This window comes from Daucus carota, chromosome 3 (genome assembly GCF_001625215.2).
Source record: "Daucus carota subsp. sativus chromosome 3, DH1 v3.0, whole genome shotgun sequence".
Classification (NCBI taxonomy): domain Eukaryota; kingdom Viridiplantae; phylum Streptophyta; class Magnoliopsida; order Apiales; family Apiaceae; genus Daucus; species Daucus carota.
In genome coordinates, this window is record NC_030383.2 from 40,504,176 (window position 1) to 40,522,544 (window position 18,369).

Sequence of the window (18,369 nt, forward strand, 5' to 3'; positions counted from 1 at the left end):
ACAAGAAAAAACAATAAGCACACTTCTTGCTTGCAAGATCATGGTTCCTAACTGAAACTTCATATTAGTGCATGCGGTTAAGGAATAAGGTGACACATCTGGGCTTGATATGCTGCCTGTATGAATGGAAAAGGTTTCTGCAGACAAAGAAATTTAAGTATATTTGTTTCAAATCAATAAATCATAAATAAAAGTGGCTTGGAGATCTCATGATGTGAACAGTTAAGAAGTTGGCACTTGAAAACAGTTAGAGGATCAAGACTTTCCAAAGTTTCGATAAGATTCATCAGAATAATCAAGATTCTTGAATCGAATCCGAAGATTCAAATTCTATTGAGATATATATCAAAGCATATCCTTCTTCTCATTCTACATTTCGACAATCTAGTTAGATCATGTACTTTTATATTTAAATAAATATATAGACCAACTTCAATCTTCTCATTTTAAATTTGTGGAGGATGAGGACCACTGGATGGAGAAGAGAAAAGTGGTCACTAGATTGTCAGTTGCAACTCTCTTTTCCCTTTGGAACTTGAAAAAAGTAACTTAGCTTTAGAAAAATATTTGGCTCTGAAAGTTTTGATTCTTTAAAATTCCCACCTTTAGTATGATTCATATTTTGTTTCCGAATAGCAATCCACCCTTCTGGAGTTCTGGTATTGCTTTAGCTTACAGAATTTACAAGCATATGTTCGCGACAGCTTGACATTAAAGTATATAATTAACTTTTGTCTAAGTAAATAAAATCGATACCAAACTTATCAAACTGTAGTAGAACACTGAGTCCCTTGCTTAGAACTAATTGGACCTGATGGTATAGAAGGTCCAAAAGGCAGAACAGCTGCACAATTTACATTAAACCTATACTTTCCGGAAACCCAACTCACTATTTTCCAGCGGAGATGGCCATTTCCTTTCAAATACAACACCAGTTTTCCCACAGTCTGGTCACGTTTTACTTCATAACCGAAAGAGGGAGCCACAGGTAGCCCTGTGCCAACCAATGAAGCCGTGAGGAGGTTGTTGTCCCCGTGCCCTTGGTAGAAAGGAGGTAGAGATGTTGGAACAGTTATCTGTTGATTCTTGTAAGATGCATAAATATTTAGCTCATCATAGTAGATGCCAACTCTCTGGTTTGGATTTTTGGAGAGTAAGGTGAGTTCAACCGAAGAGTTGACAAGTTGAGGACTTGAGCTCAGGTTGAGTTGATTGATATCAATTTCTTTGAGTGAGAATTCAGGCTTAGAGGGGCGTAGGATGAAATATATGATGAAGGCAATCGAGATAACTGATAGGAGTATCGTACATAGAGTGTACAAGAGCTTCTTATACCGCTTTCTAATGTGGAAACCTTTCTTGGCACAGTGTTGAGGGGACTTTGCATCCATTCGAGACATTGGTGGTGAATGAATCAGAGAGATAAGTTGGTAATATTTCCAAAGCTGCGTCGATTGGGGTAAATATAAGGGGTCTAGCCAAGAAGACCCGGGAAGCAACATACAGCAATAATTCGGCTTGCTGCTTTTGACTTGTGCCCTGCATTTGATTTAAACGTGGCTCCTCAAAAGCATGTTTTTTAACCAGAAGAAAAACTTCTGAATTGAATTATTTGTAAAAGCTAGTGAAAAAGTTCGTTAATTGCAAGCACTTTGAAGTTTTAAGAAAGTTACTTTTAACAAGTCTTGTACATTTTACATACTGCTAAACTTTTGGAAAAACATGTTTCTTGAAAGTTTTGTTTAATGTGATGATCAAAATTTTAAACATGCGAGCTTTGTTCAGTGCAGAATCTATGGACTGCAATTTTTTTTTATCACCTTAGAGGTTTTAAGATCTTACTAAACCTCATGCTGATTTTCAGTAGCTGTATGAATCATCGATGCAGTCTGATATTTTTATATTTTCATGATGATTGTCTGAGTAAATGAAGAAAAAAAGATTTTCTTGTTTGGTTTCCCTCTGAAGTTGACGGGAAAAAGTTGGACCTTAGTGGTTAGCATAAGGCGGAACTGCAGATGGTGGTCCTCATAGATTGTTATGCCATCTTTGAGTTGTGCACTTAACTAGCATAGATTTCTTGATTTCTTTACACGATGACGTTACAAATGAAACTATAGCTCATTGATGAAAACAATGGATATACTATCTCTGTTTGTTTGAAGGGATTATAATCCCCAGATAATTACCTTATTCATCTATCTCAAATGTAAGGGATTATAGTCTCATAAACTCGTATTCTAACTATTGTTTAAGCTCATTTCTACAGGATTATAATACCTTGCAAGATAGGAATGAATCAAGAAGGTGATTGTAGATAGGATTATAATATTTAAGATTTAGAGAAAATGATGTAGTTGTCCGGGAATTATAATCGGGTTTTATATCAAACATGTCACCCGTTGCGTCAAAATATCTCATATGCTCCCCCATCTCACTAGGAACTCATTTAAGCCACCATAAACCAAATATATATCATTTTACCAACACATATTCATATTTTTTTACTTAATCATTTATCAAAAATCAACGGTTTGTTTTTTTACTACAAAACCACTTCGAGTACCTATATAATTGTCTATAGTATTTATCAAAATAATTTGAGAATTGTTAAAGCAACATAGCTAGGGTGATCATATAAACATATATTTATAGGTATATATATTTTAACTACATAACTATGTTGTTTTAGAAAATCCCAAATTATTTTGATAAATACTAGAGAAAATTGTGGTTTTGTAATAAAAAAACATACAGTTAATTTTTGATAAATGATTAAGTAAAGAGTTATGAATAGTGATATGGTTAAAATGATATATATTTGATCTATAATGGCTTAAATACGTTCTTGATGAGATAGGTGGATTAAGTGAGATATTTTAATGGATATAAAATCCATTTATAATCCTTCAAACAATCATGTTACGTGCATGTCGCTTTAAGAAGGATCAGAAGAGAAGTGTTTTTGAACAAGTGAAAGAAAAAGCTATAGCTTTTATAAAGTGGTAGCAGTTTGTGGTTGGCCTATAGCCATTGTCTTGTTGATTGAAATTCTGTCCCACGCTACTTGAATATATTGGTCTTTTGTTTTGTATTGGCAATTTATGGATACAATTTTAATATATTATAAAGACTGCAGGAAAACAATGCAAAGAGAGGAAGCCATGGAAAAAATGTTGGGTTGGAACTTTTTGAAGTGGTGGACCTGGGGAGTCTGAACTAGCTATTGCTTTTAGGCTAAGGAAAGGAAATAAGTGTTTGCGAGATTGATTGAGGACTCAGAGATTAGGATGAAGCTTGGCCCTTTGATCAGAGAAAATGTGGTGGACCATGATCATCAGTAGTTCTGGATGAAAGATCATTGCATGTCAACACTTGGTTTGTGACAAATGTGGTGCAGTCGCTACCTGCACTTTGCGTGTATGCATGTTTTAGGCTTCTTCTGTTTGATAATGCCAAAGGGGAAGGGGACCTGGATCTTCCAACAGCTTTTAAATGCAAGTCGGTTTGAATACAAAGGATCTTTTATCTTTTCTTCTGTTGAAGATGTCGACTGTAAAATATCGGTAGAGGCTCAACTCCTAAGCCTCGGTAACCTCAGAAAAGGGGACTTTATGACTGCGGAACTAGGAATCGAAATGAGACGGGATTAAAATCTAGAATAAAATTATTTATTTATTAACAATTCGAGATTAGTCAAGACTCAAATGAATATATGGGGGTGTTTGGTCGGGCTTAAAACCCCAGCTTCTGGGTTTATAGGTTGGAAACACTCATTCATACCGTTTGCGTAAAAAGTCAAGAAGTATTTATAAAAAGCTGAGAATGCTAGCTTTTGTCTCATGATTTCCACTTATTTATCAAACATTTTAATCACTTATAACTCTTACCTTGCTTCTAACTTCTATTTCACTTTTTTACTTTAGGTAAGAAGCACTTATTTTAAACTCACCCAAACGGCCCCTGTATATGTTGATTTCAAGAACAAAATACGAATAAAAAATTATTTACTTCAAATGAGCGAACTGGGACTTCGACATGGGTCAGCCTCCTCCGTGTCAACTTAGTTTTCAATATTTATTCCTTGAATATCTCTGTTTATCAGTTCAGAGCTTATCAATCAGGTGCGGACAGCAGTCTGTCGACCCCATGTTTAGTATTGATCTATGCCTCCCCATTATTTGTGACCAATGGCAGGTGAAAAGGATCTAGTGATCGTGTCACCTTCGGCCACATAGATGTCTAATGTTGCTTGGTTCATTTGGGTATTTTCAGTATCCACTATATTCATCAATTGGCAAATTCAATGATGAGTTCATACCTGATAGTCGATTGTGTCTTTTGGCAATGAAAATGGCAGAATGATCGCTGAAGAAATCGATTGTTGTGGGCTTGAATGATTACCTGCTATAATGCACATCTAAATCAAAATTATTTTGATCAGTGTCCCTGTTGCTTCTTCTTTCTGCAATAACACAATAATTATATATCTTCCAGTAATCAAGTCCGCGTGGCAGCGTTCTTGTTTGGGAAAATAAACAGTTCACTCAACTCTTGGACGCAAAAAGCAACACTATATGGATGGTGAAGTTCACTTGTGGTCACAGCAGCATTTTCATTCTAAAATGAAGGCTAGCAATATTGCCAGTGTTAACTTTAACTCTGTGTTGTCAAGGGAAATACCTATCGAATACTTTTAAGTTTTTAATGATTAAATCCAGTTATTTACACAAAAGATTGTAAAGAGCACAGTTGCTTCGTTCTGGGAAGAAAGAAAAGGCCTCTGTACATAAAAACAGGAAAACCTACTGCATTCTAGTGCAACACATAATTATACATGCCTATATAATCATTTATGAAATCCTATATAACAACAAAAACAATCTACAATCTTGTCGACCAAAAAAAAAAAAAAAAAACTCTAGTCCTGGAAAGAAAACAAAGACAATCTACATGAGCTATATTCATAACAAGATGTATGGGTGGCGTTGGCGCTTTCTGATTTTACCTAGGCTCAAAAAAACAGTAAGTTTCTTGCTAACTGGCCGAGGAGTCTACATTGTGATTATCAGTTTCAATAGACGGATCGCCACCTTGCAGCTGCCGAACAAACTGCCCTTTCACCCGAGGGCGTTGCTCTGCAAGTTTTTTTCTGCTTTCATACCTCACCTGGGTTACAAATTACACATTATATAAGTGTACTAGAACCTAATTGCATATTTATGCGATTGAAGAAGTATGAAGATCTGAATGATGGCAACAAGCATGTACCTTCTTCTCAAAGCATCTATCTTTACGTTTCATGCGGAATTTAGTTAATGCAGCTTCTCTTCGAGTAGAATGATGACTTCCGTCCTTGATAAGGGCAGTAACCTCACTTCCAGACATTGGACCAAATTTCACATTTGGATATAAATTTGCATTGCTGTTGTTCCCATTGTTTATACTGTTAATACGGTTCAAAGTGCTGTTACAGAAACTGCTACTACCGCTCTGATCAGTAGCTGACGAAATATGTCCTCGATCTCCTGAAATATCTAGTTTATGACCTTGCTTATGATCCATCTGGTCAGGGGAGGCCACGTTGGCGTTTTGGTCCATCACATAAAGTAGTTGCGGAGAGCTTTTGGTTTGAGAATCAAACGGATATGATTGATTAACCTGAATGGCAGGATTCTGGCAATTAGTTGAATTTGGGCTCTGCAACTGGGACCGAGTTGATTGTGAAAAGAACACAGAAGGTATTGCAGAACGATTGACATTCGATTGACTGCCAAGATTCACACCTCTGACTGGAACTGTGACAGGAATTACTACTCTCTGCTGAGGGGAAGGAGACTGAATTTCGCCTTGTCCAAGTTGACTAGTTATCAGGGATAAATTATTAAAATCGGGACCAATTGCAGGTGCTCGAGTATCAGAATTGTAATCAAAGGCTTGATTGGATCTCTGTTTATCAGAACTGGTTTCATAACCTTTTTGTCGATTGGAAGTGCTTGCAGATGTTGAATGTGGGGGCTGGATTGTCCTGTTGCTCACGTACCTGCATCAAAGATTCAAGCCAAATTTAAATAAAAAGGATATGATTTTTTTGAATATCATGCACTACTTGCAGATATATTAAATAAAGAACTCACCGCGAAAAGGCTGAGGCATCTGACTGTTTTAGCTTATGCCCATCATCTGTATCTTGATTGACCGAGCCACTGGGATGAGATCTTCTAAGAGTAAGGTCCAACAATGAGGAAGAATCAACCTTGTTTGTGCCATAGGTTGAGCCTAAGCTTCTGTTACTGCGCGTAGGGTATTTATCAAATGAACCAATTAAGTCAATTGCTTCCCTAGAACAGTCAGCACGAACATTGTTCTTATCTAAAGTTTCAGAACTGACAATAGCACATTTCCATTGCCCATCGGCAGCCACATTGTCCCTTGACGAAGTTGACATATCAGTGGTATTTGGAACTGCAGGTAATCCTAAATATAAATGGTGCATATAAATATGTCAGATGAAATATATGATGTAATGAAGACTCTAGATCCATAGCTTTTCGAATATTTTACCATAGGCATCCCCGCCATGCATCAGTATTTGTGCACTTTCCTTGACACACTGGCCAAACTTCTGCATTCTTATGTCACTAATTAGAGATTTTTTCTGCTTTTGTTGTGTGAGGTCCTGCTTATGTCCCAAGTTTGCTTCCACAGCTTCTAAATCTGGTTTTGTGCAAGAGCTCTGCCAAGAAAAACAACCATTTAGTTGAGGGGGATTTAGTTTTAAATATGCAAACCAGAAAGTAAACAAGCACACAAGTGTACTTGCTCAACACCCCCAACCCCCCAATTCCCCCACAGTTAATAATTTTGTATATAAACATATACAAATCTCAGCAATGCATCGCACGTCTAAAAGAAAACATATGTGCGAGAAAGAGACGCTACCTGGGCATCACTGCCTTTCTCAATGCATTCCCGATTTCTTTGAACACATGCCTCATAACCACTTGAATGATTACTAGCAGCATCGTTCTCAGCGGTGGCTTCCACTTTTTGTTGTGCATCACTTGTAGCTTGGGGTCCTTCACTAACTGACTGCTAAACAAGTAAGATAGAAATTAATATTATTTGAAAATGTTGTTCTAGAATATCAAATAAACCAATATACATATATATAAAGCATACAGATTGTCTTCTCCAAACATGCTGCCACAAGTTCTTGAGTTCATTTTTCCTAACAGGCTTGACAAGGAAGTCAGCAGCACCTCTAAGCATGCATTTATAGACTGTGTTAACTGAATCATGTGCAGACATCACTGCATAGTAGAAAAATAATGTTAGAAGTCGCAGATAAATTAATATAAACAAATCATATGTAGGATGTGACTTTAGCATATCTTACTTATCACAGGAATATTTTTGCAGACGTCATGCTCTGCGATCAACGTAAGAAGAGCAAATCCAGAGATAGATGGCAGCTCCACTTCTGTCAGTATAAGGTCTACATTTTGTGGCCTTCCTTTCAGCAACTCCCATGCCTTTAGGCCATCAGCAACAGCAGCAACTACTCATGTGGTAGAAAAGAAACTGTTATACAAGTTCGAGGAGAGAACATACAGCCAAAGCAAAAGGAAGGGAACAAAAGCAAGTAATATCAACGAAAGAACAAAGATCTTATTTAAATAGGTATTATTATTACCTCAGAGTATAATTGTGTGAAATGAATCAAGTATGTCTGTCTGACTGTGTTCATAGAAGTGGGCAAGTATGAGGTATACATCAAAGATTAGCAAAAAAAACTATAAAGTTCATGCACCGATAAAGATGGAAATTCCTTTCGAAGCTGAGACTTCCATGAATACAGTTACCTTATAACATATATTGATGCTGGATACTAGTTTAACGATGTGATCTTTTATGGTCAAGTGTTTTGAAATAGGCCACAGTGAGGTTCATATAGACACAGTATTTGAAATCACTAAAAATACAAGTCGATATGAAGAACAGGACATTTAATAATATATTTGTTAAAGATCTCCACGATTTAATTTTTAAGTTCGAAACCGCTGTGTATGAGCCTGTGCGCGCGCATTGCGCTAAAATTTACAGAATCCACCTATAGCGCATTGCGCTAGATGTGATCTTCTATGCTCTAGTTATTTGTAATCACTAAGAATACCAGTTTATACGAAAAACAAAAAGTTCAGCAATATATTTTTATAAGATCTCTGCAATTCATATTCCTCACTTTGGATGCTCTGTGTAGGGGTCTGCAAGTGCGCATTGCGCTAAATCTGAGCTAAAATTTCCTAATCCGCAGAGCGCAGATTATGAAAATCTCTTGCAAGATATAGGCTGCACCTAAAAATTGTACACTCATCAAACTCTAAAATGGTAATGTTTAATTTAACTGCAGGCACAATTTCCATCGGTGACAAGTTAGTGGCAAAATTGTACTTCCCCCATCCCATATTGATGACCCAGATCGCTTTGGGCATGTATGTTAAAATGTATTGATCACATAGATCCGTAATTTTTCCAAAAATCTTTTCTTGTAAATAAAAATTCAACACAAGTGCTCAAAACCAGGTCATCTAGTTTGGGATTGAGTGAGTATCATTAATAACGGGATTAAGCTACAGACCCAATTTCCAGTTATCACATTACATAGACATTAGAGAGAATTACCATCACAATTTGCTTATCTACCAAGCTCAATTTAGCATCAAAATCACTTCACATGATCCACAACAATCTATCACTTTTCAATTCACAATAACTTCAAAGCCAAGGTTAATAACTTCACATAGACCCGTAATATAGAGTATAAACATTCAATTCAAACACAAACCCAAAATCACCAAACCTCAAAAACACAACAACATAACAAACACAGCTTCAAACAAATCAAGATCCAATCAAACCCATGTCACATAAACAAAATTATACCTTTGTAACTACATTTTCGAAGAAGCGCAGTGATGAGCTGGCGAGTGGAATCATCAGACTCAACCAACAAAACCCTCATCACCATTTTAGGCAAGAATTTCTCCCATCTCACAACCCCATCATTCTTCGATTCCTCCTCTTGATTCTCCATTCTTCGAAAAAACACTTGTAATCACACAATTTTACTCACCCACATGAATTAGATATTTATTTCTTAAACAAAGATACAATAGATAGATACGAACTGCATAACATAAGACTAGTTGAACTTGCTACTTTAGTTGGATCAATATCTCTTACGTTGGACTGCCACGTCTGGTGCACAACCGCCTTGGATCCTACCGTCAAGATTGAAACAAATACAAAATATCTTGTTCATCAACGGCCCAGAATTGCCACGTCATCAGTCGTCTGATGTAAAAAGTATTCTTGCTGTTGTGCCCACAATCTTTATCCTTATAATATTAATATTCTTGCTAGATATTTTGCGAGGAGAAATGTGGGCCCCGCAGATGAACGAAATTTTTATGATCGAGTGGGTAATGTGATGACACGTGGATATCCACTTGTTATAGTTGATATTTGTGGTTTTTAAATTGCGCTTTGATGCTTAATGTATAGCTGTACTCCCTCTGTCCCAGTCATTTGTATACAAATGGTTGGGACACGGAGACCAAGAAATTGTGTAAGAAATGAGTAGGGGTGTAAATGAGCCAAGCCGATCCGAACTCTAGAATGCTCGTGTATCGTTTGTTAAAAAATTAGCGAATTCGAAGTCGAGCTCCAGCTTGGATCGAGCCAAAAATATTGTTTAAGGATCGACTCATTAAGGAATAATTCTGCTCACGAACGGCTCGCGAACCGCTCACGAACATGTCTCACGAGCTGTCTCACGAGTTTTTGCTCACGAACCGCTCATTAACTTACGCTCACGAACATGTCTCACGAATTTTTGCTCACCAACCGCTCATTAATTTTGTTCACGAGCTTGTTTAATAAACTTTGCTAACGAGTTAGCTTATGCTCATAAATTTATTTACGAGCTTGTTTGTTATTTAATATAATTAAAAAATAAATTAAAATTCTAACAATATTTTAGTTTATGCTCTAAGGAATCATAAATTCATAATAACTACACTTAAGAGCCATATTCACGAGGCACGCTCACGAGCCATGTTCACGGGCTCACGAACCATGTTCACGAGCCAAATTCACGAACCATTTTCACGAACTCATAATTCGAATTTGTTCGCGAACTATCGAGTCGAACTCTACTGTGCTCAAGTTCAGCTCGTTTATAAAACGAACTTTAAAATTGTGCTCAAGATCGACTCATTTATGAATCGAACCAAGCTCGAACCGAACACCGAGCAGTTATCGAGCGTATCAACTCATTTACAGCCCTAAAAATGAGTAAAGTTGGATGAAAAGTGGGTATAGTGGTGGGACCCTTTTATATTTAATAATAAATTTGAGATAGTGGAGAAAAGTAGTGGGTGTAATAGTGTTTATATTATTATAGAATGAAGATAGTGGAGGAAAGTAGTTGGTGTAATGATGTTTTACACTATAAAAGTTTATTACTTTTGGAATGTATACAATTGATGGGACTTCCAAAAAAGAAACTGTATGCAATTCATCGGGACGGAGGGAGTATTATTTAACCATAATTGACGCGCTGCGGGTATGATTAGAGTAATGTACTCGCCTTTCTATTGGGTGATTAGGTTTAAAGAAGGTACAAATAGTGCTAGGGTTTGGGTATGTTTCATTAAACTGGTGGTGGGTATTCATTGGCCACAAATTAAAAGTTTGAGTGATGTTTGATTAGGTGATTGGTGAGGGTTTCACTATAATTACACTTTTAATCATGATTCAATCTAAGTGGCCAAAACACTTGATGCTTCGTAGAATCATGTGTTAGTCACATTCTTTTACTCTGTCCGCCTTGCAAAAATTTATGATTGCATATTTGTCGCTGGTCAGTCTTGCAGATACGGTGGCAAATGCATTTCGTATTTTGGTAAAAATGTTTTGAAAAAATGGTGTTTATACAAATTTTATTTGGAATATTGTATTTTCACAAAATTTGTATAAAGTTAAAGTACTTTTGTAAAAAAGCTTTTTGTTCCGGGTATTATGAAAAACACCTAATATAATTTCATATATTATTTTAAATTTTAATCTTTTAAATTAAAATTTTTATATTTAAATATTTATGTATAAGAAAATAAAAAAAAAAAAATCTAAACGCACGTTAAAATACGTGTTTGACACCGCAAAAGAATAAAAAGACGAGAGGGACGATTGTACCGTCAATATATCATTTCATATGCATCCATTTAATATTATTATCCCTTTATCTTGACTAACAAATTAATAAATATATACATATTTTTTCGGCTCTATTGATTTTATACTTCCTCCGTCTCAGCTAATTATTTACATAATTAACAAATATATATAAAATAATAGAATACAGAAAGAAAAGTGGGTAAAGTGGTGAGACCATTAATTTTTATGGAATAAATGAGAGATTGTGGGAAGAAAATTGGGGAAACAGTTGGACCCGTTAAATATTTTTGATGAGTTTTGAGATGTAATATATTGAATGACACCCAAAAAATAAATTGAAAATAAATGATTGGGACAGAGGTAATATCTATACTTTTACATATACAAGTTACTCTCGTTTAAAATTAGTGATTAATAATTAATTTCTTTTATCATCAAATTGATCCAAATCTAATCATAATTTAAAAGTATTTTTTGAAATTCGAAATATACATATTAATATAAATTATATGTGTTTTATGTTCAATCAATATACTTATATAAAGGAGAAGCGAGGGGCGTGTAGGTGGCGCCTCTCACATCGCTCCGTTCTATTTTTCTATTTTTCTGGAATTTTCGGATGAAAAATATCAAAAATTAGAACTGCCTTTTTTAGTTTCGGATATATTAGAATTAGAAGTAAGTTTCAGAATCTGATTTTGTTTCAGATTATTTATGGAATATAGCAACTTGAAAGTTTTAATCTGATTTTGTTTCAGATTATTTAATTATGGGAAAGAGTAGCACACAAGTCTCTCTGCACCTATAAATACCCCCTATAGGTTGTCGGGTTTTGGATCATCTAAACACAACTCACTCTCTCTCAATACCACAATCCTAACTCTTTCTGGTGATAGTTCTCTTGCTCGATTTCTAACTCGGTGGTGCCAGGTAGTTATAGACCGCTATGTGGGAGTCGACAAATCCAAATACGGGATAAGAATATAGTCTTGACATGATATTGATGGATGATATCGATAAATTAACTATTAGTGATGTATGTTTGTTGGTTATTCTTTTATAATATTTATTTTGTTCATTGGACATATTTGTTGTTGTTAATTTTTTATATGATTTACATTGTACACGGGAAATATTATTCATGCATTATCTGTTTGCTCCGTTCAAGCAACTTTTAAGTGAAGACTGTCCATGCAATATTAAAAAATTAAAGGTTGTTATAACGGAGGGTAGTTATAGACCGCTATATCACGGATTTAAGTTAGATGTTTTTGTGCACAATCAATCCAAAAAAATCGGAGGAAGGTGATAATGTAAGAACATGATTTCTTTTCAAAAAAAAAAACACAAATAAAATTAAAATTCGTCGTGTTTTAAATTGTTAATCACGTGTAGAAATTTATTTTCATTTTTTCACCATGAATTATAGTTCAATATTACAATTTTATATATTAGTATTGGTATTACATCAAGATTTTTATAATATAAAATTTATTTAATCTTACAAATATTAATTTTTAATCATTAATATATTTTTTATAGACCGCCATAATATTATTGCATTCTACAAATATTAATATTGAATCATTAATATAATTTTTATAGGCCGCCGCAACGCGCGGCTTCTCAACTAGTTTTAACTATTTTGAAATACATGAAATAGATAAAGGAGCGATGATCAAATGAGATGCTTTCAAATAACATATATGACTATCCTTATCGTTTGGTGGGTGCCAAAATTTCTAAACTTTTTCCTTTTCAACATATACGGATATTTATCGTATGTTTCTCCTATACAGCTATACGCATGGTCCTCCACGTATTTATACTACACATTGCCTTATTGCCTATTGGGCTTCATAAGACTGTGTTCTTTGTCTGGGCTGGGCCAGCATGGCAAACTTCTTCGAATCAGATGATTGCATTGCTCGTATCAGTCTGACGTTTGTAACATCAATGAGCCCAATTTAGAACTCAAGGTTCCGTCCCGCTGTTCTAATCTCCATTTTCCAAAATATTTTCCTTGATATGTTAATTTACATATTAAATTTGTTAATTTATAAAAAAAACCATACAATTTTTGATAACATATAGTTTTATAACTGAATACAAAGTTGGCTTTGACTAGTTAATTCTGCAGCGAAGGCAATTCAAGCAATTAGCTCAAAACTAATACACAGAATTTCAACTTACTGCTATAGGCCTATAGCTTTGATCCGTGCCAGGCTAAAAAGTGAAGATTTATACTAACCGGAGATCAAAGCATCATCTAAACATTATATGATTATATATGTCAATGTGCTGCAGAGTCTTTTAGTTGAACATACAAATATAAAGAATCTCATTAATGTACACTAACATTACTCTGAAGTTTGAACCGTCCAGGTCTTTTAATCTATCGTGCAACAACAGTATAAGACTTGCGACTAGGACCCCGAAAGTTTAAGGCCCCTAAAAGCAGTATTCGGAAAACGTGTGGCGTGTATATGGATCAGGGTCCCAATAGTCAATTTCGACCAAGGCCCGTGACGTCATGGTTGGTACTGTAAATATACTTGCATAATAAATTGAACACTCGAGGGGCAAAACAACATATTCACTATCTCAACATTAATGTAATACAAGGAGTAGGTATGTTACTTAACATGAATACAGTGACCTCATTTTCATTTAAAGAATTCTCGGTTATGTATATTTCTCCAATATTCTACTTTTTGCATGTTTCTCTAAAAATGTTATTGGTGCAGACACAACCTTGCACACCATTAAAAGCTTAAAGTCATATGTATGTAATTATAAGTACCATACCTATTCTAATCCTAATTAACTATGATGATTGCAAGCCTCTCTATCTTAACGCTGCCGCGGATATTGTTAGTACCCAAAAGAAACACCTCAACTAATCATATCATGAATATAAATCTGACTCAAATCAAAATACCCAACTTTTAGAAACCTGAGACAGTCAATTTCTTAAAGATAGAATCTTTACCGCATTGCTGCTTGGCCAATATACAAGAATGTTATACATCCACCGCGCTAAGCATGTATATGCTATTTCATCTCACCTTCATCTTAGTTGGCTTGCTACTTGCCTTGACAGGTAACTTTTTCTTTTTCTTCTTTGATGAGAAACTTTCTGTCGATACACTTAACAACTTGTTGAGAGACATTCCTTCGCCTAGCTTATGTTTTGTCACTTCATAGCGATGCTTAATCCTACCATCAAGCTGGTAACCAAGAAATGCAGGAAACGCCAACAGCTCTCCAATTTCACGACCCATATCCTCAACCAAGTATTCCATCTTCTCGTCTAACGACTTGTTATTATATTGCAGTATCTGCGGATGCTTCTTACCCATGGCAAGGATGTCCTCACAAGTTAGGCCATAGTTCAAGAAAAGACTGATAACCGCCTGCATATTCTTGTAGCTTGTTCTGGTCACTGCTCCCATAGCCAAGGCCAGCTCTTTTGTTTTATTTGCATAACCAATCTTAACCAAGAGAACGAGTTTGTGTGCAAGGTTACCTTCAAAGGACAAACTCACAAACAAAGGAGCTTTAATTAAGAACTTAAATATATCATTGGAACTTAAACCACATTCCTTGAGAAACTCAATCCTAGGCTTCAATTTTCTGTCTTTACTGGCACTGAACACATTTGGATATACTAAAATAATCCTAAAAATTTCCTGGTCAGTCAATCCGGCAAACGATATCAAGAACTCAACATGATCCTTCAAATGTTCCACTGTATAAGCTAAGATAAACGGCAATTTATTTAACACGGTTGCTGTAGCATCCTCATTTCCCCCACTTAACTCTAAAAGAAATCCTATTCGTGGTATTATCTGAGTGTCCAGATCATAATTGAGTACTGCAGGACGACCAAGGATAAATTCAACTCCACCAAAACGGTCCAGATAAGTCAGCATTCTTTCAATTTCTTCCCGTGATTTGAGACAAAAGGCCTTGTTTATCTTCACATTATTAAGAACATAAACAAGCTTTTCTTCTGGAAATCCATGATGGAGCAATAAGCTAACTTTTTCCTCAAAACCCACAAGAAATCTCGGTTCTGTAGTATTGAACAACCGCTGAAGCTGAATCAGCTCAACATCTCCTTTCAACTTGTTGCATAAGTAATATGTAAAAGAATCCATTTCTCTGGCTGTCAAGACATCTGGTCTCTTTACAATCAATTTAGACAATGCAAGACCGTCAAATCCAATTGCTCGCAACGACTCAATTCTAGCACGTATCGACTCAATTGGCATACTGTTAAGAACAGGATGGCTGTCCAAAAGCACTTTAGCTCCCTTCTCTTCAATTCCAATATCTTGCAAAACTGAGAACAACATTATCCCTGACGAAAAACAACACAAATAAGTCACTCAAAAATTAAGAACACCAAATGTTTGATGAAATGCCTGAGATAAAAACTCACCCGTGTCAATAAACGCAATTGTGGGTTTTTTGCTGCAATGTGCAATCAAATTGATGGGAGATTGAAAACCCATGATACTGAAAAGCGGAGTGCGGTGAGTGAAGCTTCGAACTGAGAGAAAAGTAGTCCAAGAATAAGGGGCAAAGGAGAAGTGGAGTGTTGATGGAGGAGTTGCAAATGGAGCAGGGGGAGTTAAGAAATGAATGTGCATAGTTGAAACAGCCATTGTTGGTAATAAGATCCTGTAGTTTTTTCGGGTTGGTGGATAAGCTTCGTCTTCGCTTTTCAACCTTTTCTAGGGTCAGCAGAGAAGACCCAAGCTTAAACGACTAGAGAATGTGTTTCATACTTCCATTTACAAATTTTGGCTCCTATTTGTCATTTAGTAATATCTTCAATTAATAAACAATAATATATTTGTAATTTATAATAAAAAGAAAGGGTTAAAAATAAGTTCATAAAAATTTAATTTTCCTACCACGTAGTTTGAGACGTAAAAAGGATATACTTTTATTTATTATTTTTTAAATTTTCTTTCATTGGAATAGAAATTTAACATCTATATTTTTATTCTGAAAAATAAATTTAAAAAAATAAGATAGTATGTGTTTTTTACGTCTCAAATTATGTGCAAAAAATCAAAATGATACTTATTTTAGGACAGAGAGAGTGGTATTTTTTATGAGTGGCATTTTGCTAATAATAAGAAATGATTAATCCCGGAGAGTTCTACTAAGTCAGCTCCTTGAAATCTAGAAGTTCGTTCTTGACCAAATGGATCAAAGGATAGTGTCAATTGGAGAAAATGGTTAATAACAAATGTAGGAACTTGGTTGAATATAGTAGGGATATTGCGAATAACACTGGACAGAGAGTGATGAATATTATAGTCGATCTTATATTTGATCACGACACATGAGACATACGTATCAGGGTTGAAGTTATCACGTAATCTTGGTAACAAATAGTCTAGATGAATTAGAATTTGTCCTCGTCCATCAGGGGCCAGGTCTGTTAGATTATGTAAGTCGCCGTTAGGAAGGCTCATAACTCACATGGCCAAACTCAAATAGATAAAGAGGCTGTCATGGAGCAGGTCATAAAATAGATAACGATCTAGTAACGGAATTTGTCATGGAGCAGGTCATAAAATAGATAACGATCTAGTAACGGAATTTGAGACTTGAAAATAGGAGAGGTTGAGACCTCAATCAAGCGGAAGTAGAGACCTTATTAGCACTTATGCCTTAGACAAATATTGCTTTACACAACAAGTGGTGGCATTAACTTATTATGACATCTCAAATGACGCCTCTAATCAAATGCTTTACCCATATTTCTTGTTAAATCAAGTGGCACCATTACAGTGAATCCCCTGTGACGCCACCCCTTTGCCTTAGCAAAATTCTTAGCAAACTACACATACACATATATAGTATTATCAGGCGCCACTCTAAATAAATTTAGAGATAAAATCAAATGACATCAAATAAATAAAATATAATAGTATGGTATGGTAATTGAAGCTTGGCGCTTCTTTCGAATTTGAATTTGTTTGAAATCGGTGTCTGGTTCACAAACGACTAATACTAAAGCTAATCTTTGTACCATTTCCTGATGAATAGTTTGGTCAGTCCATCCTGTTTGTTGTTGTTTCAATATCTGATTACGAATAATCAACGTATGTATACTAAAAATCTTCTGGTTCTTAATCTAAATTAATAGATAACTTTTGATAACGGAAATGTCTTGAACTTTATTCATCACTGAGGCTTAAACATATTAATGAATTTCTTTTAGTGGACATGTGTTCGTCTCAATTAAATGGATTGTTTGTATCTGTACGTACCGGATCCCCAACATATTGATTCATGTATAATATTTATGTATTATTTTCTGTTTTTAACTGCGTTCAGTTATCGCTATTACATTATGAGTTACGTTGTGCTTTACAAGTTGTGGCCTAATATGATGTCTCCAATCTCAATACATTGTGATAGTCAAAACTCTAATGTTAATAAAAATACATATAATGGACAGATTAGACACGTAAACTTGAGACATGGGCATGTGAAACAACTGTTAGAGAATGGTACATATTGTTTATGTGAAATCGTGTAAAACTCTTGCAGATCCGTTTACTAAACCTATGTCGAGAGAGATGGTGAAGACGACTAGTTGGGAAATAGGGCTAAAATACATTGATTAAATTATTTAATAATGATAATCCTACATTTGTTCCGATAAGTCATTAGTTTAAAGATTTAATGAGGAATAACAAGTTACTAAGGGGTCATTTGTTAAATATGGACCATTTTTTCTGGACGATTGAAATATGAATGAATGGATAATCTCGATGGTCAATAAAATTGTTGTTTGTTAATCTATTCTGTCTTATGAGTTTGATATTTTTTGTCAGATAAATTTGATTTAGTGATTATTATATTTAACATATATTATTTAATATAAATGGTTTTTCAGCTAAAGCACATTGTACATTCAACAATCACAATTTTTTATACATATAATTATTATATTCAAAAATAAAATAAAATGTATATTATTAATGGTGTCAGACGTGGGTTATGTATATATAGTATTAAACGACAGTTTTAGGGGTCGTTTGACCTGATGTAAGTAAATATATTAAATGAGGTTAATCTGATTTCCTTTTTTCTCTT

At 35.0% G+C, this 18,369-nt stretch overlaps 3 protein-coding genes across 4 annotated transcripts; all 3 read right to left on the reverse strand.

The window, feature by feature from the left end:
- Positions 1–705: 705 nt before the first annotated feature.
- LOC108213191 (NDR1/HIN1-like protein 26) lies at positions 706–1,555 on the reverse strand. Its single transcript, XM_017384963.2, has one exon. The coding sequence runs from the start codon at positions 1,500–1,502 to the stop codon at positions 765–767; it is 738 nt and encodes a 245-aa protein (XP_017240452.1). The 5' UTR covers positions 1,503–1,555; the 3' UTR covers positions 706–764.
- Positions 1,556–4,768: 3,213 nt separating this feature from the next.
- LOC108210422 (two-component response regulator-like APRR3) lies at positions 4,769–9,223 on the reverse strand. Of its 2 annotated transcripts, none has more exons than XM_017381698.2 (8): positions 8,947–9,223; positions 7,400–7,561; positions 7,183–7,313; positions 6,943–7,095; positions 6,565–6,736; positions 6,138–6,477; positions 5,272–6,043; positions 4,769–5,169 (listed from the first exon to the last, which is right to left on the reverse strand). In XM_017381698.2, exons 1-8 carry the CDS (start codon positions 9,095–9,097, stop codon positions 5,038–5,040), a joined length of 2,013 nt encoding a protein of 670 aa, XP_017237187.1. In that variant the 5' UTR covers positions 9,098–9,223; the 3' UTR covers positions 4,769–5,037. The 2 variants fall into 2 exon arrangements, with proteins under 2 accessions (XP_017237187.1, XP_017237188.1); XM_017381699.2 differs by having other exon boundaries at positions 4,903–5,169; positions 6,943–7,092.
- A 4,907-nt stretch (positions 9,224–14,130) lies between these two features.
- LOC108211214 (transcription termination factor MTERF8, chloroplastic) lies at positions 14,131–16,048 on the reverse strand. Its single transcript, XM_017382752.2, has 2 exons — positions 15,689–16,048; positions 14,131–15,607 (listed from the first exon to the last, which is right to left on the reverse strand). The coding sequence occupies exons 1-2, from the start codon at positions 15,912–15,914 to the stop codon at positions 14,301–14,303; spliced, it is 1,533 nt and encodes a 510-aa protein (XP_017238241.1). The 5' UTR covers positions 15,915–16,048; the 3' UTR covers positions 14,131–14,300.
- Between the last annotated feature and the right edge of the window lie 2,321 nt (positions 16,049–18,369).

Bases quoted from the DNA above. Each gene is read 5' to 3' on its own strand.
- LOC108213191 (XM_017384963.2), bottom strand. From the start codon at position 1,502: ATGTTGCTTCCCGGGTCTTCTTGGCTAGACCCCTTATATTTACCCCAA.
- LOC108211214 (XM_017382752.2), bottom strand. From the start codon at position 15,914: ATGGCTGTTTCAACTATGCACATTCATTTCTTAACTCCCCCTGCTCCA. The intron at 15,608-15,688 runs GTGAGTTTTTAT...GTTTTTCGTCAG, and splicing joins AATTGCGTTTATTGACACGG to GGATAATGTTGTTCTCAGTT.
- LOC108210422 (XM_017381698.2), bottom strand. From the start codon at position 9,097: ATGGAGAATCAAGAGGAGGAATCGAAGAATGATGGGGTTGTGAGATGG. The intron at 6,044-6,137 runs GTGAGTTCTTTA...TCTTTGATGCAG, and splicing joins GATGCCTCAGCCTTTTCGCG to GTACGTGAGCAACAGGACAA. The intron at 5,170-5,271 runs GTACATGCTTGT...TTTGTAACCCAG, and splicing joins ATAGATGCTTTGAGAAGAAG to GTGAGGTATGAAAGCAGAAA.